This window comes from Clytia hemisphaerica, unplaced genomic scaffold, assembly GCF_902728285.1.
Source record: "Clytia hemisphaerica strain Z4C2 unplaced genomic scaffold, Clytia hemisphaerica genome assembly, whole genome shotgun sequence".
Classification (NCBI taxonomy): domain Eukaryota; kingdom Metazoa; phylum Cnidaria; class Hydrozoa; order Leptothecata; family Clytiidae; genus Clytia; species Clytia hemisphaerica.
In genome coordinates, this window is record NW_027103974.1 from 444908 (window position 1) to 471162 (window position 26255).

At 35.4% G+C, this 26255-nt stretch overlaps 2 protein-coding genes across 4 annotated transcripts in view; one reads left to right on the forward strand and one right to left on the reverse strand.

Moving 5' to 3' along the window:
• The window catches only part of LOC136810632 (putative divalent cation/proton antiporter TMEM165), a 166954-nt gene that overhangs the window by 112996 nt on the left and 27703 nt on the right, over positions 1–26255 (reverse strand). The window lies entirely within an intron of this gene.
• Positions 1–26255, forward strand: part of LOC136810624 (protein FAM149A-like) — a 42411-nt gene that overhangs the window by 749 nt on the left and 15407 nt on the right. The window contains exons 1-7 of one of the 3 annotated variants that reach the window (XM_067067188.1): positions 5858–6034; positions 15362–15476; positions 21958–22288; positions 23166–23244; positions 24941–25007; positions 25514–25678; positions 25913–25959. In XM_067067188.1, coding sequence (XP_066923289.1) covers positions 15448–15476; positions 21958–22288; positions 23166–23244; positions 24941–25007; positions 25514–25678; positions 25913–25959 — 718 coding nt within the window. In that variant the 5' untranslated portion in view covers positions 5858–6034; positions 15362–15447. Of the gene's footprint in view, positions 1–5857; positions 6035–15361; positions 15477–21329; positions 21653–21957; positions 22289–23165; positions 23245–24940; positions 25008–25513; positions 25679–25912; positions 25960–26255 lie in introns of those variants that run through there. The other 2 variants (XM_067067186.1, XM_067067187.1) reach the window with 2 other exon arrangements.

A 26255-nucleotide genomic window follows, 5' to 3' on the forward strand; every position in this document is an offset into this window, starting at 1 on the left:
TTCCGATCGCCATTATCACCATACCTTGTATTTGAATAACCTTTATCTAATTCATACACCATTTGACATATATTTAACATTATTATACTGTGAATTTCCGGCTAATCTCCTAATCTGAGTACTTTTAATTGTGAACTTCTAACGATGTTTGTCCACACTGAAACTTCCTCTAAAAAAGCCAATATGCTACCCTGAGTATCAGAGGTTAAGTTTTCAAAAAATATATTAACCTCTGAAGACCAATAATAGAAATTTTATCGCGCATGTGTCAATCTAATCACTGTAGAAAGAATCAAAGATGAAGAGTAAATATTACAATATTAATGTCTAGCAGACTGTATCAGTATGCAGTTTACTATTTACGAATTCCCCAGAAACCTCCAAGTGTAATTGAAATGAGTTTCTTTCGATAGAAATCTTTTACATGATTCCCAAATGTATAACAGTAGTTACTAAACTGTTGGAAATGCTATTTTAATTGAATCGAAATAATAGACAGACTTTATGTTATGATTTTCTATCACTGACTCTTTTTAAAAAGCATTGATGACATTTGTGAGTTGTGTTTTCAACGACGGGAATAAAAGTATCAACTTTGAACCTCATCCAAGATCTTGGATGGTCGTCATGGTTACTTTTCTCTGCGTTGGTTGCCCGCTGAATAGAATCTGGATTGGTCGGCACAGCGTTGATATATGATTTCGACTGTGCTTTTCACTGTACCAATATGCAGTATATAAGAAGTACAAATTCATCAGTAGCCTGCCGTCGAGAGGCTCGACAGAATGAAAAGGCCAAACAACACAGCATATTATTTATATTATGCAAATTGTGTTATGATCCAATTTTCTTGAACTAATTCCCTTCACGCTCTCCATTGTAAAACACATGGTATTATTTCCTCAGTCTCGCTAAGGGTCTCTAATTGAATTTAAAAGAATTATATTCAATGACCAACGTTCACGCATTAGGAGGCCTCAAACTGATGTACCGGCTATCGGCCTATCGCTCAACATTGAATATGAATACGAAAATTATGGAAATTCGAGAGACGAATCAAGCAGGCTGTGGAGACTGTTCATCTAACGTTTCCGGACCATCTAAAAAGAATGACAAATTTCTGGAAACATTACATGAACTAAAATAAAAGTTGAAAAAAAAACTCTACAAAATGTCTTTCGTGGATTATGTATCAGGTTGGGTTTGCCTCTGTACTATACTATCCAAAAAAAATTGAATTTTTTGACCCTCATTTGGACTAATTTGTCAAAATTTCGATGCTTTTAGGTGCAAAAAATTGAAATTTTCCAATTTTTCGGACTCTAACCTAAAATGGGACTGAGATTTAATTTTTATTTTTTCCGATCCTTACAGGGAGTGCCACAGGTTCCAAAGAGGTACCCTGAAAAGGGCGACACACACCCGTACCTTCACTTGCCTAAACGCGCCTAAGTACACTTAAGTAAAATAGCCGTAAGTCATAAAAAGTATTATCTGGTACCAGATGTGTTAATATGCTACGACACGCTTTGCTCTGAAGTCCGTCCCTTTAGAGCTTTAGCGTGGGCGGCTGCCAATACGCCATCGGAATATCAGACAATAAAAAGTACGGCGAATTTACGGTTGTTCCATCCCGTGCGTTTTGCCGTACCAAGTTGACTGTTTTCGATAAAAATTTTCTTCGGTCAACTTGGTATACTTTCGATCAACATGGTACGGCGTTTTTGTCCATACCAAGTTGACTGTCTCACATATAAGCCAACCAGGTCAGCATAGTACAGTGTTTTTGCTCAAACCGAGTTGACTGTCTCACATATAAGCCAACCAGGTCAACATAGTACAGTGTTTTTGCTCAAACCGAGTTGACTGTCTCACATATAAGCCAACCAGGTCAACATAGTACAGTGTTTTTGCTCAAACCAAGTTGACTATGTCACATATAAGCCAACCAGGTCAACATAGTACAGTGTTTTTGCTCAAACCAAGTTGACTATGTCACATATAAGCCAACCAGGTCAACATAGTACAGTGTTTTTGCTCAAACCAAGTTGACTATGTCACATATAAGCCAACCAGGTCAACATAGTACAGTGTTTTTGCTCAAACCGAGCTGACTGTCTCACATATAAGCCAACCAGGTCAACATAGTACAGTGTTTTTGCTCAAACCGAGTTGACTGTCTCACATATAAGCCAACCAGGTCAACATAGTACAGTGTTTTTGCGAAGCTAATTTATGAGCGAAGCAGTTTTGCTATATTGTGCACGTACCTTTAACATCTATCCCAAGCGAAAATTTGCTATAAAATTTGCTATATAAATCACATCTTCAAACCGATGATTTTATCAAAATGACCTTGAATGGTTTGGCTTGAAGCCACGAAAATTTTCTCGGTTTGGTAGCTAGGACTGCGAAAAATGCCGTTTTAAAATGGTGTACCCTAGCAGTGAACAGCAACAAAATTACCGGAAGCCGAAACACGGACTTAGAATCCGAAGTTGATAAAATTGCCGCGCGGGCGGCACGCATCTAAACAATCTAAGCAGTAGTTCTTCGGTTTTTAATGTTTATTTTGCTGTTAAATGGAAAAAAAATAGTTTGAACGGTGACATAAGGATCTTCATCATCCCTTGACTTTTAACAGCAAGTATCAAGTATCAAATAAGGTCAATCAATCATTGACTTGCAAAAACTTTGCAAGTCGCGCGGGCGGGAGGATTATCTGGCACCCAGATGGTGAAATTTTCATCCGACACGCTAAAGCTCTTAAGATCGGGAAAATTTTCAACATCTGGAAGGTTTACATTACGGAATTTTACGAGACCGCGTCAAGAATTTTCCAGCGGGAGGTCTGGTAACCCAGCTCTCGTTTTCGGGGATTGGCGGGTCCAACTGAAATATTTATAGGTTTACGCACAAGGGCTGTTGAACCCGACTGAGGACGCGACACATCAAAGGCCGACTATCATTCCTCTCCGATGGGAAATTGGCCAAATCAAAACTGCCGAAGAACCAACAAGCCACCTTTGTACATTTTTGTTTTTGTTTTATTTTTATGTTTTGTGATGATTTCGACAGACGATTCGTGATTCGAATAAAAATGTTCGATCGTTCGACGAATATCGTTCGATTTTATTAAGGCACCATTTACACTAGAATAACTAAAAGGAAAACAAAAGAGCGATGCGCGGGCAGCGGCGGGTGTTGTGCCGCCGTGGATTATGTGGTGTGTTTGGGGCATTAAGGATCTTACGACCATTGAGTTTCAAGCCCGAAGGGCTAGAGGTCAATCTCTAACCTTTCTCAGGCAAGAAAAATTGAAGCCTTAAAATATGCGCCGTATTTTTGATGACGGATTGAATCTAGCAATTCCTTTGTTTTCGAGTGATATATTTTTCGAAATTAAGCGGTAAATTTTAATTTCAATCCGTCATTTGTGTAAAAACCAGGCGGGTCGCTCAAGGCCGCGCAACTTTGGTAGGATTTCTTGGCTTCAAATCCTACCAAAGAGATTGAGCTCTAGCCCTTCGGGCTTGAAACTCAATGCTTACGACCCTGTCTCTATAGCGGCTTTATTAGAAGAGGGATTTTTAGAGTCTCTTATTTTGCTAGCAACTTGCGAATTGAGGTGGAGTCTGGATCGCTTCGCAACCCTTATATAATACGGCTAGTTGCTCAAACCAAGTTGACTATGTGTTGACCGGTGTAATAAAACTACGGTAAGTGGAAACGGACTAGTGTATATGTATAAGAATTGCGAAGCGATCCAGGCAAGTCACTCGATTCGCAAGTTGCAAGCAAAATATTTACAGGGTCACACACTAGAAATGGCAAGTTAAAATAGATTCATAATCAATTTGTAAATGTAAACCCTGCGAAACCCCAACAACTGCTCAGGTTCAGGAAGACCAAGCCTCTTTAGAACAAACACTTCAGGTGTACAAACTTCCGACGTTTACTTCTACGGATTTGAAGAAAATTATGATTTTTTTCATGAATCGTTGTGAAAAGTCTGAAAAGTTCAATGATCATTTGTCCACCCTGAGCCTTGAGTATTTTTATTTCTTAGTTTTTGTTTTAGTCTCGTTTTACTTCCGGTTTCGAACTCCTTGCGTTCAAAATCGAACTTTCGAATCTTTCTAATTTTAAATTTCGAACGTTCGAAAAAAAATAACATTCGAAAACTTTTTTCCTATATAAACACCCCTGTGTCATAGACCCACTGGAAAACTTGGCAAAAATTTCGACCTCTCTAGCCTCTTCAAAAGGTCTTCCTTGCAAAGAGCCCAGAGAATCAAAAAAAGTTAAACAAACTTTAAACATCACTGGTTTATTGAGACAGGGATGTGAAATACAGAGGATTTCAAGACTAGAATTTAATAGAAATAAGTTGACTTATGTATTTTCAAAATTCAATAACCATATTAATTAGGAATATTGTATCATTGCATCGTAAATTCTGAAAAATTTAACAAAGTTCTAAAATTTATCTAAACTATTACTGCTATTAGCGTTGTAAAATCCTGAGATAAAAATAAAGAAAAACCAGATAAAAAAACTGAGATATAGAAAGTATTCTTCAACCATTCTACTAAGTAAAAACTCTAAATCTTACTGGCTGTGATTTTTTTCAAAGATGGGAAACTCTTATCTTAAGTTTGCTGGAGGCAAGTACTTGGCAGTCTTTTACCCTCTTACTCGAGTTGTTGACAAACAGGAGCAAATTCTTCACATAAAAAGTAAAAAATCTGTGACTTTTTTCTAGGCTGTAGCACAGGAATTCAAAACAATTAAAATGCATCCATAAACATATTGTCATGTTTTGTCGTTGTATTTCGACATTATACAAGCTATTAATAACCATTACCAGCAATATAATCCTTTATAATACAGTCACATGTCAATGTTCTATATCTCTGACCATCGATGCGTATTCATAAAAAACAAACAACCAAAGATCCCACATCATCGAGGGTTGGCCAGGCCAAAATTTCATAAACAACGACAAACAAACATTTCTCCTTCCACTGAATAAGTGGAGGAATAAATTCTTCCAGGTTAGCCATATCCAAAAGCGCAGAATATTTTTGTTCCCATCAATTCAAAACATACAAAAAGTCCAGTGATGCTCACTAAACATACTACCAAGATTCAATCTAAACCAAAAGGAATGGCTTTCCCACCATACGTATACAGTTCATTTCTTCAGCTTAGATCCTCTTCTTGCAATGAAGCGACAACTCGGTTGAGCCTTGCCTGTCGATGAAAGAATAAAAATTCCATCTTCTTTCTTCTCATTCCGCAAGTTCCTTTTCATCAAGCACCATCTCTTTTCAAAACACCAATCTCTCTTTTCAAAACAATAAATGTTTGTTTGTTGTTTTTAGTCAACATTCGAATTTGGAAAAGTTCGAAAGCCCTTCGAAAGACTGTGCTCGAGTCAATGCAATGACTTCTTTAAAAATGAGCGCCATTTGAACGTTTCTTGAACGCTTCCAGCCCGCGCTGATTTTCCGATCTCTTCTTTAGATTTCCTAATTTAAACCTTAAGGAGATAAAAACAAGGCGCATTTAGTACCGGTAACCACGTGTATTATCTCCGTAGCTTTTAAGAATTGGTATATCTAAACGCACGAGGCGACACTTTTTGAAAAAAACGAATTTAACCATCCGTAATTCCAGGTCTCTCCGCCGCGATTCTAGGTTTGATCTAAGGAAGGGCGGACGGCTTTCTCAATCATTTCTACGTTTGAAAGATTGGATATATATAGTAATTTTTCAATTGCGCTCCCCAGCGTAGGTGAGATTTAAAGGTACATATACACGATAGCAAAACTGCTTCGCTCATGTATATTCGCTTCGCAAAAACAATTTTCAAAATGGTAGCCTTAGCAGCGATTTGAGAAATCTCAAAAAAATTTGAGCTCAATCAGAAATAGAGGTCACAAGGTCACTCAAATGAGAGATTATATTACTTCAAATGTCGTCTTGAAGTTGATGAAAGATACACACACACTACAAATAATGAAATGAGGTAAGTTTTACTTATATCCAATGCCCTCTTTCAGAAAACTAGTCCGTTTTGTCAGTGTCTAGAAAATATATTTGTGTGTGTAAAGTGTGATGCGCTTTATAATACTTTTATCTTCCACTATGCATGTCAGTCAGTTAGTGGAAGTAGTTCAATATTAGACTGATTTTTGAAAACATGAGCCAAAATTTGTTCTTGTTATGGTTTTGAAATGACACCCAAAAAGCTTGGTTAAATCTGTGTGATGCCATGATAGAGGTGCCATTTCGAGCGCTGTCATGAAAATAGGGTTAGTATTGACTATAGGGACAGTGATTATAGGGGCACATTGTTTGTATTGTATTCTTCTTTGATTGACAGGTCTTTTGATCCAATTACAGTGTAGCTGGAACCTCTATATTCCAGGATTAGAAAAAGCTATACCTGTTATCTTTTTTCTTTAAAGAATCAACAAGCCATCAACATCGATAAATTACACACATTTCCTCAGAAACTTTTCGAATTATCTGCCATTATGACTTTCTTGAAGCCGTTTCGAAATTAACCAATCGGGTTATGTATCGGAATTCCTATGGGAGTTCTTTTCCGAGATTTGTAAAATAGCTAAGTCGGCAAAAAAACTTTTCCCGGGGGTTTGAGGAAAAAACAGAGCTGCTATCATTTGTTCTTTATGTAACATATATTTAAATTTGCGCTCAAAAATACTTTAATAAATATATAACTTAACAATATTCAATATACTATTTGTATACTATTAGTAACACTTATTAGTTTATCGTTTGGAATACCCCCGTATTTGAACCATTATATCGTGGGCGCAAAATAGGGCGGAAACTATATAGCACCCTCAGTGCAAGATTGCCGCCTCATCTTTATTCGCCCGCGCGAGAATGTGAGCTAATCATTTTTTTCTCGCGCGCTCAATGGGAAAAGGAAAGTGATCGATATTCTTTGAAGGAAAAACGTCAGAAACAAACCCAAAGACCAAAAGATGTATATATTTTGTTGTCGAGAATGGATCCTGTGAAGATGAAAAAATTTCTGCTATGCATTTTTTTCGGAACGCTGAAAAACTCTAATTTCGACCTCCCTTAAGGTAAAGAGGTTGCAAGATTTGGGTTAGCGAGGCAAAAATTGCTAAAAAGCTGGTAAAATCCAGCTTCACTGAATTATAAAAAGAGGGAATGAAAGTTTTCTATTACTGATTCAATTAAAGAATTACCGTGAAAAAGGGTAACTTGCATCAGTGGAGGCTAACATGCATAGTCCTCAAATGAATGACCTGGCTGGTCATTAAAATACAACTATGCAGCTCCGCTCGCAGCTCTACTCTACCATTTTTGTTTTGATTTATTTTTGTATTTTAATGACCAGCTGGGTCTTTCATTTGAGGGCTATGCATGTTTATAGCCTCCAATGAGGCAAGTTACCCTTTTTCACGGTAAATACTAACAATACTAAAATATTCTTCTCAACTTCAAATTTATAAGACGGGGGCAGTGTAGACCTAACTCTTCATACAAAAATTACGGGAAACGCATATTTGGACTTTGTACCCTATGCTGCACTGAAGCACTTGAGCCAAAATCCCGCAAAGGCGGGACAAAAATCAGTTTTTTGAAGTTTGCAAAAAAACGCCACATAGAAGATCTTTCAAATTCAGTATGTGAATAGAGCAGTAAAAAATACAATTTTTCTATTTTTCCTTTTTTTTGCAAAAGTTCTAGGAATGAAAATACCTAAAGGGATAATGATAATTGAATACTATCCATTGATGATCCGCGGCACTATCGTAAAGCTAGAATCACTTCGCGTACACTTCGCTTGAGAAAATGATTGACAGATTGAAGTTTTTCATCCCCGCGGCGCATGCCGCGCGGGAGCTCGGGCGCTATGCGAGAGTTCTCGGCTCAATCATCGGACCGCGCTAAAAATGGTAAACTGAGCTGTGATAGATCATTTCGATGGAAGTTGTTGGAATGTTTACAAGGCTCTTGACAGAAAATCGTTTGTTTCATTGTCAATGATGACAGTGTGGTTATTAATTTTGTTAGATCTGACAAATTGATGTTTGTAAGTGCACTTTATAGTTTTGATTCCCATTTGAAGAATCATATTCTGGTTTTCATGTTATTAGATGCTGTTTTAGAGCTTTAGGTCTACACTGGGGGGTATAAATGATTGAAAAAATCTGCTTTTTATAAGAATATCTTAGACCTGATTTTAGAAAACAGCCCAAACCAAATACTATTTTCCACAATGAATTCTCCTAGTTCCTATATAAAAAATATTTCTTTCAAATTTTTACACTCAAACTGCAATTAATCTGATCATGATTCAAGGGCATTTTTAGTTGGGTTCTTGATTCTAGGGCAGTTTCAGCTGGACTCGTGATTCTAGGGCATTTTTAGTTGGATTCGTGATTCTAGGGCAGTTTTCGCTGGGTTCGCGATTCTAGGGCAGTTTCCGTTGGGTTCGTGATTCTAGGGCATTTTTAGTTGGACTCGTGATTCTAGGGCAGTTTCAGCTGGACTCGTGATTCTAGGGCATTTTTAGTTGCATTCGTGATTCTAGGGTAGTTTCAGCTGGACTCGTGATTCTAGGGCAGTTTCAGCTGGATTCGTGATTCTAGGGTAGTTTCAGCTGGATTCGTGATTCTAGGGCATTTTTAGTTGCATTCGTGATTCTAGGGCAGTTTCCGCTGGGTTCTTGATTCTAGGGCATTTTTAGCAGGACTTGTGATTCTAGGGCAGTTTCAGCTGGATTCGTGGGAGCAGTGGAAAGTAGGAAACCTTGGAAAGTCTTTTATTTTTACTTAACCTCTACCAAACCTTTTAAAACAGATAAAAATGACAACTGGAAAAATATTTCAGGCTGACACATATGCTTATGTTATGTTTAGGAATTCTAAGAATGTGAGCCTTCATATGCTTATAAGCGTTATGTTTATATAAAGAAAAACATGTATTAGAAATTTATCTAAAAATGTACGAATATCAACCCTTTGATTGATATCATCTATGTATCACGAAGCAAAGGAAAATTGCCCAAGAGGCACAGCCTTATTAGAAAATGTTCGGAAATCAACCCTTGGATAGATATCACCCATGTATCACGAAGCAAATTAAAATTGTCCCAGAGTCACGGCTTTATTAGAAAATGTTCGAAAATCATCCCTTGGATAGAAATCACCCGGTTAGTGTAAACCGCAGGTTGCAGGTTACAGGTCATAGGTCACAGGTTACAGGTTAACAAAACACAGACCGGAAAACTGTAACGCACTCGTAACATACAATTCATAACATACAACTCATAACATAAGTTCCTGAAAATATTATATGTAATGGAAATGTAATATCAAAATATGTTAATACCTTAATAATGTTATTTAGAAGACTTAAACGACAAATCATCAACCCCAAATATTGACAACAAATGACACTTAAATTATGTAAATAATGATGTTATCTCAAAGTATGAGGTTTTGTACGCCAATTAACAATAAAATATTCTTCATGCATAATAGGATGCTGACACTGCAAGTGGATATAGATTGACAGGTTTTAAAACAATAAATACTCCAAGAGAGCTGTTTTAGAGAGATGAAAAAGGTGACGTCATTTTATCAAAAATACAAAGCAGGGGATAAAGATATTGAAACATTTATAAAATATAATCCCATTGACGCTATTTTCATCAATTCTTGTTATCACACCCAAGGTGATGCAGGAGATAAAATGAGATATGACATAGTGATTGTGAAATAGCTTTTTTCCTGTTAGGGGGCTGTTTAAAGCAAAGGTGAGATCGATATTCCAATATTTCTTTATTCATTGTATATAACATACGTAACATGCGTATAACATTGAAAATATATTTTTTTTACATGTGCGATATAGATGTAATATATAATACAAGTATTATAGGTCCGTGTTATACACGGTATAAAACGCGAAATCACATGGTCAGCACGTGGGTAGATTTTTAGCTTTAAAATAGTTCTAGACCAATAAAATACCTTTGGAATTATATTTTTGACATTAACAACTGTTTTTCAAACATTTTCTTTGTGTTTTACAGTAATTGAAGCTGACCAACACTGACCTGTGACCTGTAACCTGTAACCTGTAACCTGCAACCTGCGGTGTACACTTACCGGAAATCACCCATGTATCACGAAGATAATGAAAATTGGCCCAGAGTCACGGCCTTATTAGAAAAGGTTTGAAAATCAACACTTGGATAGATATCACCCCTGTATCACGAAGCAAATTAAAATTGCCCCAGAGTCACGGCTTTATTAGAAAATGTTTGAAAATCAACCCTTGGATAGAAATCTATTAGAAAAGGTTTGAATATCGACCCTTGGATAGATATCATCTATGTATCACGAAGAAAATGAAGATTGCCCCAAGAGTCACGGCTTTATTGAAAAAGTTCAAATGAATCAGCTCGTCATGCGAATCACGAATAAGGAGGACTAAAATTAACCCAGATTCACAGTTAATGAGGGTAAAGATTTTTGTGAATTACGCACCAAATTATCACAAGTGAGAGAATCTGCCTCAGAGGGTCACGGCAAAAAAGAATGCCCTCTCAAGTAAATTTTTAATGCATGAAATAGAATTACCCTAGTATCAAGAGTCACCAGAGAACTAGACTTAAATAAGAAAACACACGAATTTTCCTAATCTCTGTTCATTATTTCTTTCTTTGATATCACATGAATAAATCAAATTAATATTTACATTTTATAAGAATAAAAAATTACCAATATAAATAGTTGCGATTTGTTTAAGTGAAGCAACCCCTGTCTCCCCTTTCCATCATTTATTCTAATCGAATTACAAGAAAATCGATCTGTTGCCCTATAGTCACGACTGTCCCCATTTTCACGCTACCCTATAGTAATGGATGTGCTTGAACAACTGGTGGTTGCCATGCCATTTCAAGAATAAATGAAGCGTCATTTTTCTTGTCACAAATAAGTTGTGTTCGCGTCCTCCGACCGACTCACTTTCTATCTTAAAAATCCGACCCTTTTCTAGTCGGAAAGTCAGAAAATTTGTCGGATTTTTTAGCGATATTATTCAAAGAATTTTGTAGATTCAGCGTTGTCAGCGTTTTTTGATCATCCTTAAGTGTTTTTAAGATTTTTATCTGCAATTTTTCAAAGATTGTTTGCGTTAAAAGGCGCTGCGCAACTGCTTTTTGCATAAGGCGGCAATCACAAATATCTTTGTTTATAAATTTGTAGGACTTTTTCTCTCCTTCATTCAAAAATCTAGTGATTTCTAGCATATTCGCGGCATTTTGACTTTGTTTATCATTACATGTGTCCTTTTTGGTCGGAGGTCACAGTGTTGTTCAAAGGTTATAATTTGAAACCACCCATAACACGCGGTTGTTTTGGCTGCTTGCTGGCTGGTAGTGTTTCCTTCAAGAATACACTCCAAAAATGGATGATGGAGGTGAGAAAACCCGAAAATTTTTACGACGGACCGACAGACCGACTCACTTTTTAGACCCAACGAGGACGCGAAATGAAGATATTTGTGATTGCCGCCTAATCATATTGCAGCTCGCACACTCTATGATTCTTGTCGCCTGAAAAAACCTCTGCTCAGAGAGCACATTTTTCCGATGATTTAAGATGCCAAGCAACCGACCGACTTACATTTTGGGGCTGGAAATGACGCGAACACAACTTATTGGTGACCCAAGCTTAAAAGATCAAAGATAAAAACCATAAGTGGCCAAAAATTATTGTTAGCCAATCTTGGGGATTTGCCAAACTCAAAATTAAGTGGTCGTGGCTTCTACATAAAGACGATGAAAGACATATCTGCACTTATTTCTTCATACTTTCCAGTCTCTTGTTCGTACTTTTTCTAACTTTCTGTTAGGGTTAGGGTCTTAAAACTGCACGAAATCCGTCTTTCATATTCGAATCAATCTCCTGGCAAAAGTTGAGAATAACAGCTTGGCTACCATCTTGTGTTTACACACATTTTTCATAAACTCATTTAGTATAGCATGGAGGTATAAAGAAACAGGAGATGTATGCTATTGTAACTAAGCTCGCCCTACGGTTAAAAAAGTTACGATGTAGGCATGCTCATAATCTCATATATCGTCCATTTTTAATGAGCTCTTTTATCCATACGTGAAATCTTATTGGCTCATTTAAGCTTTAGAAATTAGATGAGATGAGATCCATTGTTTCTGACGTCAGTGTATGAAAATATTTGGACTAAAAAAAGGCCTGTAAACTTGGCAATCCTTCATCAAATGATAAGATTTTTCGATCAATGTTTTGTTTAGAGTGAACTCTATTGCTTGAGACTTTCCTTCAAAATTCTCCAGCAACTTTATGTCTACAAATTGAATCTGAAATCGTGTGTGCTTATAAAGAGCTTTTCATTTTCTGGCTTGAGAAATATCTATTCAAAACAAAATTTTGTTGAACACAAACTTGTTTTGTGGACAAATTTTTATTTAATTTTCGTATATGTGACTCCCCAAGCGATTTGAAGTAGTTCTACTAGAAAGTCGTATTTTGTCAGGCGAGCTTAGTATTTTCTTTTGATATATTTCATAAAAGAAATCAAAAGACTTTAACGACCAATTACCGACACATTCAACTCCTGTTTTTCTCAACTTCAGTTGAGTTGAGCTAGAATCTGACAATGTCTGTATGTATGTCCGTCCGAAAAATTTGGGGCAGCCTGAAGACTTCAAAAATAGTTCGATCTGAAATTTCGCACACTTGTTCCTTGGGTAAATATCTGGGGGTGTTTTTTTTCATTTTTCAAAAATGTTTTATTTTTGGGGCCTCGGGACGATTTTTTCGCCAAAACAAGGCTAAGACTTTGGGGCAGCCTGGAGAATTCAAAAATTGTTCGATTTGGCTGAAATTTTGCACACTTGTTCCTTGGGTGAATATCTGGGGGCAGTGGCATTATGACAGGGGGGCCGGGGGGCCATGGCCCCCCCCAGCGGAGCTTTTTTGAAGGGATTTTTTTAAACCCCTCAATCTTAAAAGTCATACTTTAAGCACCTTTAACTGCGCCCCAGGACCAATTTTACTGAGATAATTTTAAAATGCTTGCAATTTTTTTGCTCGCTTTGCTCGCAATAAAGTTAATTGGTAACTTCTTTCCAATCGAGCTATCTTACAAGTTTTTTTGCGTACAATATAGCATTATGAAATGAAAATCTAACTGCGCCCCAAGACCAATTTGCTGACAACAATATTGAAATTATAAAACATCGATTTTTTCGCTCGCTTTGCTCGCATTACACATTGTTTCAGATTGTTTCTTTAAGTTTCTTTTCACTCTAGCAAGTGTCAAATTTGTCTATTTTTATTTAGTGATTTAGGGTAACTTGGCAGTCGCTTTTCAAAAATTTTCTAGTCGGCCCCAACCATGGTGGTGCCTGTTTATCCCTTTTCCATTCATCAAAGATATATCTACTCTTATCCACTAAAACATTTCCTTCCTCGTTATGCCTAGGCAAATGAATTAGTAAAAGTTTAGAAACTGGTGGCTGGGGCGCCACTTTGGAAAATTGGGGGGGGGCGCCATTTGAAAAAAAATTGACTTTGGCCCCTCCAGAAAAATTTTCCCACAACGACACTGTCGGGGGTATTTTTTTTCATTTTTCAAAAATTTTGATTTTTTGGGCCTGGGGACAAGTTTTTTGCCAAAATGAGGCTAAAACTTGAGGCAGCCCGGAGACTTCAAAAATTGTACGATTTGGCTGAAATTTTGCACACTTGTTCCTTGGGTGAATATCTGGGTTTTTTTTTTCATTTTTCAAAAATTTTGATTTTTGGGGCCTTGGGACGAGTTTTTCGCCAAAACTAGGCTAAAACTTGGGGCAGCCCGGAGACTTCAAAAATTGTTCGATTTGGCTGAAATTTTGCATACATGTGTACCAAATTTCAGCCAAAACGGACAAAGTTATAATATTTGCTACCCAATACTAAATATTTGAAATGTTACAATTGGGCTTTAGAATAACAAAAATATCTGAAGTTGAGCCCATTGCGGTGCGCACGTTCGACTATTCATGAGTATAGAAAGATTAAAAAACTGGACTGTGAAATAGTTTACTGTCTGGTGATCAAGGCTAAAGAAGAGATTGCAGAGGTGCAAACTCTCTGCAAATTTCCAAAAGTTTGATTTCTCACGCATTTTTTGTATTTGAGAAAAATGAATTTCCGATTTTCGGAAAAAGTTTCCCCGATTTTCCAATTTCCGGAAAATTGTTTCCCCAATTTTCCAATATTCGGAAGAACGTAATTCCCAGATTTCTGATTTTTTGGAGAAAATTTTCTGATTTCCTATATCAGAAAATCGGGAAAAACCGGGCTAAGATTTCAGATTTCGCTTCAAAATTTTTATCTCACACAAAATGAACATCTCAAGTTGGCAGGTCTGATATGGTGATTTATAGTTCTAAATCCTGTGAAATTTGTTGCCTTTTTTAGACAAACTTTGATGTCAATCTACTTTACCTGACAGAATTTTGAACCTCAAATGCCTGTTTTTCTTTACATGTTTGAGTAGTTTTTCCAGAGCTTAAAAAAACATTTTCTGGATTTCGCTATATAAGTTATCCCTTGTGAGATTTACAAAGGCAGGGGGTGTCCATGCTGATGGTAACTCTTTACAAAAATTATTGTGAAACCACACAAGATGAGCTGATCCTTTGGGATCAGAGAAAGCTTTTGAGCAATTCTCACTGAATGAAAATTCTGCTCGGTTTTCCCCATATTGGATTATCTATATATATACAAACAACAACGAGTGGCTGAATTATTTTTCCTCTTAGAGAGACGAAGGATAATCAGTCCTCTTTATCCTGGCTTGGGACAGGCTGACGGTCATTTAAGACAGTCAGGCGATATTACCCCAGCGGCCTGTACAACATGACAACAAACTCCAGGTAGACTGACAGGAGAAGAAAACAAAATATGAATCAACAAGGGTTTAAACACCTCAGACTTCTTTGGAGTCGACTGCACTAGACACCAGGCAGGGGACATCCTCGCACATCCTGATGTATGATATATAAACATACAGAAATAATGACAGCAATTTTGCTCTGGTGAGATTTTGTAGGAAAATAGTATCTCAAGATTTTTGGTTGATTTAGATATATGTGGATCTTTTTAGTTATCGCATTTTTGTTGGTTTCATTGGGTAATTTTTTCAAAACAAAAAACAAATGGTTTAGTTGTGTTTAGAACGTTTTACTGTGATAAATTATCCAAAGTTAATTTTTTTATTTCATTCTCCTCCTTTTTGTCTTTTTTTACAGTGATTGAATCTACAAACAAGTTGGCAATATGGAAAAAAGAAGATTCTATTTGTCATACACCTCATCAAGAAAATTGCTCACACAACATGACTAGAAGGTCTCGTTCTATTGATATGTAAGTTTTGCTTTTTCCTTTTTCTACATGACATTTACTGTCTGTGATGATTCTAAACATTCCTAAGATCGTTGTTTTCCAGGTGACGAAGCAAACCTATGCTTCTAGACTAGAATTATTTTCAACCTTACGTACAAGACCGAGCTCTAAAACAAATTTTGAGCTTTACAGCAGCCTGTGATAACAACAAGTTAAAAAGATTGTTTGGGTATTTTTCCAAATTTCCTTTTTCCACAATAACAATTTCGAGCATTTTTGAATAAGTGTTCTTTAACTTCATATATGATCATACGGTATCTGTAGTGTAAAGATTATTTTAAAAATAAGAAACCTGAGATGCATTCTTGCTGGTGAATCTAAAACCTCCGAGTGGCAATATTTGGTTAATGCTTTTGCTTTATACAAAAAATTCTGTTTTTAAGTTATTCTTATCGAACGAAAGCTCGTTGGAAATGCGGACTACTGCCTTACATTGAGTGAATTCAAGCAACTTAAATCAGAGTGTTCATTATCTTTATAAAAGTTCAAGACAATACCATCTATAAACTGATTGCTCATTTTAAAAGAAGTAATCGATATTTCATTTAATCAAGTTTTAAGTAAAGTTAAAAGCACCACAGGGTTCTTATCTTATTTGGAAACTGTAAAGAATTGTGTTGATTTGAAACCATGGTCACTAAATAATCCATTCGATTACTCAAAAATAAGAAACATGTGGATTTATTTTGTAAATTTGATTTTCTGATGGGTCTGTTTTCATTAAAAGTGTTGATAGGGCAGGTCCACCATATCAAAACTCATTCAGCACTTTCATTCATTTTCTATATACAGTATAATGTCATAGAGAGAAAGGGGGTTTGCAATGAGAAAGATATCAATAATTTAACAATTTCTTTCCTTAATGTTTCTTTCCATTATTCTTTTCAAAGAAATCTCAATGAATATTGTGTAGAGTTTTTTATCTATATACATTTTTCATTTTCGTTTTTCTTTACAATATACCCAACAAAACTAATGTCATCATCAAGTTTTTTTATTCTTCATTTATTTTCTCGTTTTTTTATAATCAATCTTATTACGAACAAGCTTTTGTTGTTATGGGCTATCCAGTTTGTTACTAATGTTTTCAATAGAGAGATACTATCTTGGAAACCAGTATTGAAAATGTCTCTCTTTCTTTTTATTTTAAAATCTTAATCCATCTTTTTGTCCTGTGAGATTTTTTTTGGTTTGTATGACCCAGTTTGTATCAAAGAGATGGAGTCCTTCTATTTCTTTATAATGAGTAAATGAGGGGTGTCTGTTGAATCGATTATACCATTTTTATAATGCTTAATGTTATTATTATAAAGAATCTTTTTACATTTTATTGGGTTCCAGTGTATTACTTTGTGGGCACGACTATCAAAGAAGGATTTCAATGTTGTGTTTTGCTTTTCATAAGATGGTAATAAAAGGGGACAATTTTGGTTCAGTGATAGATACAGTTATGATAAATAGAAGTACCTCCTTTTAAATTGACCACACTCTTGTATGAATGTATATTATGGTTATTTTTGTGAGCTAAGATGAATTCAAAGAGGATTTGTTTAGAACGAGGCTTGTTAAAGAGACAGATGAAAGTTTCCTTAGTGAACAGTTTGACCCTCTCAAAAGTGCCGTAGGTTATGGCTATAATTGTATAAAATGTTCGATATCATTTCAGTTTAGAAGAGTTTGACAAACATTTTTCTGAAAAATATGTCCTCAATGTCGATAGTTTATCGTTGGGTTATATTATTCGCTATGCATTCATCATTTCTTTTCGTTTTTCCAATCTGAAACAACAATACCATCTTCCTCATCAGTTTTCTAGGTAAACGAGTCTTGTATGCTGAATTTGTAGGGCTTATCGTTTTCTTATATTTGTATAACAAAACAAAAGAAATTATAATTTTAAAGGTAATTTTGCATAGTCCACGCACGTCATCTATATGTCTTTTTGCTATTTCCTTCAGAATGCTGTCTTACAAACACTATTAACCTTCAAGGTTTTAAAGAATAATCGGAAGGGAAAGTTAAATCGCAAGTCTTTTGTTAAGTGTTAACTTTAACATATTGAAAATTCACATAATTGGAAAAAAATGAACCTATCCTCTATTTATCATTTCAATTTTTATAGTATGAATATAGTATCAGTTGATGTAGTTAGAGTCGGAAGAGATTCCGGCATGCTGGTCCTTTTTCGGGGGAATATAGAAATATTTATAAGCAGTAGAGAGTAATTAATAAATCGAATATAGGAAGGCGGGATCCTTTTTTAAAAGGTCACCATTCCTTCATACAAAATGATTGTCACCACAAGTCCTCATCATCATCATTGGAGCAAATTGAACTTCATTCAGTATTAATATTTATAGTATAAGGGGTATCCACCGAGATATGATATAAAATATATGTGAAGAAATAAGAATTTCTGTCCAACTATATTCACTCAGGAGATTTGGGTGGCAGAGCAGCATATGCATTTCGTCCTTATTAGAACTCGTCAACACTGCGTATATATACTTACTTTTTCCTCCAAAGTGGTGGACTTCATTACTGTACAGTTTTGCCCAAGTTATGTTTATGTTTAAGAATAATCCTCTCTACAGAAGTTCCAAGTATTTGTCTTTGTTACTATTTGAAATTGAATTTTAGTAAAATATGAAAGTGATTGCGAAGATTGACGAACAGCATTGAGGCTAAACTAAGGGAATTTCGTTTTTATTAAAGCATTTAAAAACTCGTATTATAGCCAGCATTAGCTTCAAATTTACGTAACACGAAGATGATTAGTTTTTACTTTAGACTAGGTCTGTCACATGATCATATTTCTAGTTTATTTTCAGTTGTTATTTTCAGTTATCTTCTATTTTTTCTAGTTCCTCCTTTATAAAAATTTGCGGTTTTAATTATCGCAAACTTTCATTCATCTCTGTTTTTTATTATCACTTCACGAACTGTTTTGGGTTGTTTTTGGACCCTTTTTCTCACTTCTTTGTTTGCAAAAAGAAACTCATTATGGGAGAGAGGTTTATTCTTTTGATAGAATGATATCGGTTCTCAAGACCGAGGAAGTATTTTCCTCTCAACAATCTATGTTCATAATATTTTGAAAATAATATTGTTTTCTTTTTCAACAAGTCTAGCAGTATAATAAATCAAGATGTATTAGCTAAGGAGAGCTTAAAATTACCAGAAGGAGTGCAGACTTTTTTGACAATGTGATTATCTATTTAAAATACCATGAATAGAAAATTAATGTCATAAAAATCTGCTCTCCTGCACAAATTTGGGTCCTTCTTGGCTGCGTTACTGATTACCTACGAATCCGCATCTGAATCCTAATTGTTTTTGTCCATTTGGTGGTTGCATTGTCTTATGTTTTTCATGTTATGTCGTTTGCACCTTTGCCACTTTTAGCTTAGACTTTTGTACAGCTCCTGGTACAATACAAGAAATATTAAGAGTGTTGAGATTTCTTGTACATTCTTTGACAGAAACGGACAAATATAGGAACAAAATCACATCTAGTTTTATTGTACGAGTTTTCATCGGGTGATTGGTTTATTGGTGAGTTTTGATATCTAAGTGATGTTTTTAGACGCTTCATGGTACTCTGCATTGCTAGACAGTTGTCATGAAATACATGCTTTTTTATGTTTTTCCATTTCATCGTAGATATAACTTTTTTGGGGAAAATCATCCTGAAATATAAGGTTAGGATCCAAATTCAACTTTAATTTAACATTACCTGAAGCAAAGAATACCATTCTTGTGAAGGTTTTAAGGCTTATTGGGGGATGATTGACAATTTACAGTTAAACATGTTCTACAATGGCATTCTTAGGCTCAGCTACCAGATTCCATGATGGTGACAGTGTCATCCATCATCAGTACATTCTTTTATAAAATAAGTGTTAGTCTGTGAAGGCATTGGTCTCGAAATTTTTGTCAAAATATTCTGAAGTTGTTGTATGACGAGTAATACAAATTGCTACCGATACAATAAAATAGGGAAGAATGTTTTCCTTAGATTCGAAACTTTGTGCCTTTTATCTAATAGTCTAACCTCTCCGACGTCAAGAGAAGATGATTTCGAAAATCTAAAAAAATCTTGGTATATCTTTACCCGTTTTTTCCTGTTTCTACCATATTGTTTTTAATCCCTATGGAGAATTTTACCTTTATTTTACACTCAGTTTATAGAAAACTCCTTTTTTACTTGGAACAGATTACCAATTGATGAGCTTTTCAGGTGAAATTATATTTTCAGATTGCCTCTTATTAACATCTTAGTCAATAGACATTGAGTAACAACTCTTTTGTTCGTTAATTACTTACGGAAACATTTCGGAAATTGGAGCATAGGGTGACCAGTACTAAAGTCTCAGACAACATGGTGTTAGCGAGTTGGTGGTGTACCAAAAACTCCAAAATTCTTTTTGTATCAAGGGGGTACTTCATTACCGAAAAGTTGGCATAAAGAGAAAAAAATGGAACTAAATTAGGTATTTTTTGTAATTAAAAATAATTTAAAGCTTTTCCTTTGAAGAAACATTTCCTCTCTTCAACTTTTTATGCACACAGTCAAATATTATTCAAAAAATTAGCTAAATACAAAAAAATAATTGTTGTCTGAAGTATCGAAACATTAAAATTTGTATACACGAGTACTTGAAATTGGGGTTGTTGTGTAAAATATTCGCGGAAATCCTTTTAACCGGAATATGTCTGAGATTTGGGTAGTGACCCCCTGCCTAACCTTGTTGAAAGGTAACTTCAAATCAAGATGGTAGATTTGGGATTTAAAATTTTTGATGGTTGAATTTATTATTTACTTTATCATATTAATCTGATTTCCTGATTTAACGCATTTTGTTATTTTTCGATGAAAAATTATTACCTTTTAAAGTAGTCCTAAAATGGCTAAAAATGGTCAAATTGAGTTAAATTTTTTCACCGGCTGTAACCTTTTTAACAAAGGTAAATAGTGAAAACTTTGAAATCAGCAAAGTTCAAAGTTGAATTTATAACTTTAGATTTTTGATCCTATTTTCATCTGCTAGGTCAACTTAATTTGCGATCAAGTTTTTTATCGTCGCTTTTATTTTTTCTCAAATTTCTCAAAAAGAAGGAACCGTTTCTTATCATTTCGTGCTGTTCAAGTGTGGTTCAATTAAGGTTCCGTTGGACAATATTTATTTTTACAACCATTTTGCATGTTCCCTTGTCTACTATATAAACAAAATATAACGTTATGCTATGGTAACTTTTATACACACGGCACAACCTTGCACGTTTTTCTGACTTTTTCTCTCATTTGTATTCGTCCTATACACTGAGGCTTAGATTAGTCTTGAAGCTTTTAAGCATCTTAGCAACGGTTGATTAAAATGTTGTTTGGGTTTGACACGAATCATAAAAAGATGACCTAGTAGTAAGGGGCCATTTCTTAGGACCCGTGACAACGGGAGCTTGTCATATCCAGTGCAGTTTAGACGAAGTTAGACGCCACGAATTTAGTTTGTGTTAAACAAACAGGATTGCGAGCTTAAGATGACCTTTTTTGCTTGTATACTTGTATAAAGGATATGTTGTAGAAAACCTTTCGCCCAGAATTTTATATAGACTGTAACATTAGTCTTTGGACCATAAAAGTTTAGCCGAGTCTAATTCGTGGACCCGCATTCAACAAGTCTTTCGAATAAGCCGAAAAAATTCCACTCTGGAAATTGTTGTCACGGGTCTTAAGGAATAGTCCTTTACTACAGTTCCCAATGTTTGTGTTTGAAGTTTGATTTATAATCAATTACTTGTTATTAATCATATTTTTTTAAACCTGAATCTCGATATAGCTGTGAAATAAGTATCAAAATAAAATGGTTGTTTGGAAAAACTATAAGTGAATAAAAATTAAAATGTAAAGACTAATGAAAATAATTTGTACCACTTTTGGGTCAAATTTTGTTCGATTGTTCTTCAATGTTGGTACATCGACCACAATCTACATGGATGATCGGCGCTAGTAGAAATTTATCTACCGCTGGTAGCAGTAGAATCGGGTCTGCAAAATACACCTCACGAAGTGCTGCTCTTGATTTACATCAAAATGAGGCTAAAAACAAAAACTATCCATCATTGATTCTACAAGGGTACAAACGAATCTTATTGAATGTTCATGGTCTTTCGATTTTAGAATTGAAATCTGATAATGTTTCAGTATTCTTAAAACAATACGTGTTTCTTTGTTTGACAGGTATTCTCCTCACCGGGAAATCTTTTTAAAGGTGTCCCACCGGTTCCGTAACACCGAGATGTGTACAATTGATGAGTTAGTAGATATTTTCGGGTAAAACATGAAATACAGTTTGTTTGAATCAGCTAATATAACTGGAATATTTTACTGTCAATTTTTGTATAAATTCCAAGTTTGAAATTCATAATTTCTTTTATCTAGACATGGTTTATCCAAGACGACAATCGAAAGCCTACGACCACTGCCTGAGAAAGCGGAGGAGCCCTCGCCTCATCACTCGACCATCCAACAACACACCCTCCCTGGTTACGGCTCCACCGCATTCGGCCATCAAGTGCCGCCACGGTTGCGTGGCTTATCGGTTGAATCAGACGAGGAGTCATTTATTTCGGAGGATAAACTTTCCATAAGCGATGCTTCTTCGTTAGGGACTATAAGGTCCAGTAGCTCTTTCGGTTCGATACAGTCTGTCAGGACACTTGGAAATACAAGCACCGGTCGATCCAGTGTATATTCTTGGGGAAATGATGACGTAAGGGTTTATTTTTTACGATAACGAAGACTTTGATATATTATTAGGTACAGCGAGACTTTGATAGGCCCTGTGGGGAAAAATTCTCCACTTATTCACTTCCCCCTTCTCTTTACTTGAGTAATAATTCGAACAACTTAAAAATAGTTAACCTTGACTAATATCTCCAAAAGATTCAGCATACGAACAAAAATGTAATGGCTTGAATCGAAGTGCTTTGTTTGAAAGGATATAACGTTTTAAAGATGAAGCCCGGAAAATTGCCTTACCGAAAAATCGAGTCCTAAATTCATCAATCGATCAATCAGCAGTCTAATCACACTTAATTCGAACTCCAATGGTTCTATATTAGGTATTATTTCAAGTGGTACTCTTAGGTTCCAAATAAACGGGGGGGGGTGGAAAATTTTCTAGATTTTAATAAACGGGGGGGACCTAGTTGCCGGGGGGGGTTGGAAATTGTACTTCTGAAACCCAAAAATAAGGTAAAAATAGGCTACAATCACGCTATTTAGAGCAAAATAAGGGGCCTTCTCTTTGACAGCTGAAAATATTCTTAGAGATTAATAAACGGGGGGTCCTAATAAGGTCCGGGGGGGTTGGAAAATTTTCGAAAAATTAACAAGTGGGGGCGTTTATTTGGAACCTAAGAGTACTTATCAGTAATAAGTTCTTCGGTAAAAAAATTCGTCGACTAGAAATTCTGTCGCCTACCAATACCTTTCTACCAATAAAAATATCCTTTTATTTCTATCGAAGATTTTAGCTTTGAGTCTCAATTCAAGTTCAAGCTACCGTTTGAAAGTTTTCTAGAACTTTTTTTCGACTTTTGAGTAAAGGACTATGTCAGTTGTTAGATTTCGATTTTATATTTTAGGAGTTCGACAAGCAAGCTGCAAATAAAGTCTGGGACATCTTTGAAGATGTAGATCAATGTTTATTTCAAAACAGCATTAGTAAGTTGCTTTTTTGATCACATTTTCCCATAACAAGTGAACCGCCACAAGCTTACAAAAATATTGCGAAAAGACAAAACATTACTTGCGAAATTTGTAAACAAACTGTATGCAGCGGATACAAAATCAAAACAAATGTCACATGTTAAAATAAAAAATCAAACCAAATATGGCTAATTTTGATTGTTCAATTGTTTTACAAGTTTGTTTTGGACACGTGATTCTAATTGTTCTCTTTAATGACACGTGGTTCGGGCCATGTTTGCATTTTACTACTTTTATGTCCCTTTAAGAAGAGATTTTAAGAAGAAGGGATTTTTGATCGATTTTTACAAACAACATTCGCTTGCATTTTGAAACTTTTATGAATAAGGCAAAAATGATCCACGACCTACGCTACTCCACGCTTCAATACTGAAATTATATTCAGATAATATATCTTTACTTTACCCTCTAACGGGATACCATAAAAAAGGTTGTATGAAAGCTATCATCAATTTCAATTCATCAATTTGTCGAATAATATTTCCTGATATTTCTAAAAAAATTCAAATAAAATTGACTGAATATTGAGTATTCTGTTGTCGGTTTTTTTGCTTGGGTTTTGTCTTTAAACCAACCCTTCACAGACAAACAGTTTTGTTGACGATGAAGAAAAAACCTATTTTAGACTTCACATAATCTGTTCTTTGTAATTACAATAACTAATCGACAATCCTTATGTTCGGAAGTAAAACTCTCGAAATGTGCCTGCCGTCTGACCAATTTTCGACTTCCTCAATCTTCTTGAAGGGTCGATATTTTCTTCTTTTTTTACTATTCAATTGAGTCATGGGGGGAGGAGGTCACTACTAAAATCTCAAACCTATATGACGATTTAGAGGCCTGAAAATGATAATATACTGATAAGATACCCCATTTAAATAATTCTGCTTCAGGTCATCTAGTTTTCTCTCGACCGTAAAGATAACAATGGACCAACCTTTGCTCATGATTTGAATCCTAATCCCTGTCTTCAAATGCACAAATATCTGCTAGGAAATAAAAGGGGTAAAAGATTAGGAAGGTCATTATCTCTTTGACCGAAAGTCAAAGGGGGTACTAGGTTTGTGAGGAGACAGGTATGTGCGAGTCAGGATTCGACTCTGTGAGAAACCAAATTTCCAAAATTTTACCCCGTTTTTTTTCTCTACCCTGTGAGAGACTATTTTTCTCAATTTTCAGTCAAAATTTTCTAACTTTGGTCCAAACTACGAAGGTTTATGACCCTGTGAGGGAGTTAAATTTTCATTATTTGTCTTTTTGGGACCCTGTCAGAGACTAGATTGCTGCTTTATTGGTTTTCTACTCATGTGAGAGACTATCGAGGGTGTATAAAAGGGACATCCACTGGATATCCACTTTTGAACAAAAATTGTTAACCCCCTGGATATCCGATATCCTCAACGGGGGGGGGGGGGGCACGGACTATTTTTGGAAAAGCCCATTGTGGCTCGCACATACCTAATACCATTTTTCGCCCCCCCCCTCAATTTCGAAGTAAGTACGCTGGACTCTCCTAAGTTTGACTTTCAAGGGAACAAAAACATTTTTGAATAAGACAGAGTTGAATGTATTGAATCAGATGGACAATATGCAACACATTTTTGTAACAGAATAACGTTGTATGTTTAAAGAATGTCTTTTCGATTTTTAGAAGAGGGTCAAGGAGATCCAATGAAAGAAGAATGTTTTGATTGGAAAAGTTCCTTCAAATATATCAGGTAACAATGATGATAATTACTGTGGGAGAATCTTTCCGTTATCTTTATACATCAAAGGGTTTTCAGTGTTCTATGTTGTTTGAGGCCTAAAAAAGCGTACTTCTGAAAACATAATTCACTTATGTTACACGCAGGTATAATAAGCAGCAATAGTTTAGGGGCGAATTAAAGATATACTCTGGCAATCTATGTACCCACTACCCTTCAAAAAGTAGAAACGTATCCTTAAATTATCATTGTATTAATAATTTACTTAATTCAGTCTTATATACATTTTTATAAGAACAAACTATATAAGAATATAAGTGTTTGATGGCAAAAATATTGAGAACATTTAAAGGATCTGCCCTCTAAAAGACCCAATTTCTTAGGAAATTGCCCCAAAATTCTCACAAAATAGTGAAAATGAGAACTTTTTAAGAACATTTTTAGACTTCAAACTCAAAATGTTAAGAAAGAACATCCAAAAACTTAAACTTAAACTTTTTTTGAACATGTGATTGCAGGGTAACAGGAAGACAACTGACGCCAGACCATGAAGAAGGGACACAAATCATCCCGACAGCCCTTCCAACTTCACACCGAAACAGTGATATCGATGAAGATGATGACATTTTATCTGTTAATGATGGTTTCTATGGAGATGACGAAATAGAAAGCGATACCACGAGGTATAAAGGACTGGGCTCTACTAAGAAAAAAGAGAGAAAAAAAGGTCTCGTCCTTCGGGAGACGTGGTGTTTTTTTCCCTGTGGCTAGAAAATCTCACTTGTCCTATGCCAAGATAATAAATAACACACCAAAAGATAATATTAATAATTGATAACACATTATTTGTAAAATTATTCCTTGACCCAGCTTCGAATTTTTTTGATTGATCGATGATTTTAATTTTCTTTCCATAGTTTGGGTGTATATGGTAATAAAGCAGGCATATTGTTAGATAGTGAAGGTAAATTCTAGTAAGATTATCTTTTTTGCAGTAAATTTATTTCCTTCCCCGTGAGAATTAGATCATCCTTAGAGGATGAAGATATGATTTGAGATTTTGCTTTCACTACGGATCTCTTTAAACAGTCACGTGTAAGAAGAAAAAAAATTCTCCTCCCTACTTTTTTGTTCGAAAAGTAGACGACATGATATTTTTAACATCGAGTATGTCTCCGTTCAAAGGTGTAAACCCATATGTTGTCAACCTTCTCTGATTCGAACCTCTACAATTCGAATATTTCTATAATTCGAACTAAA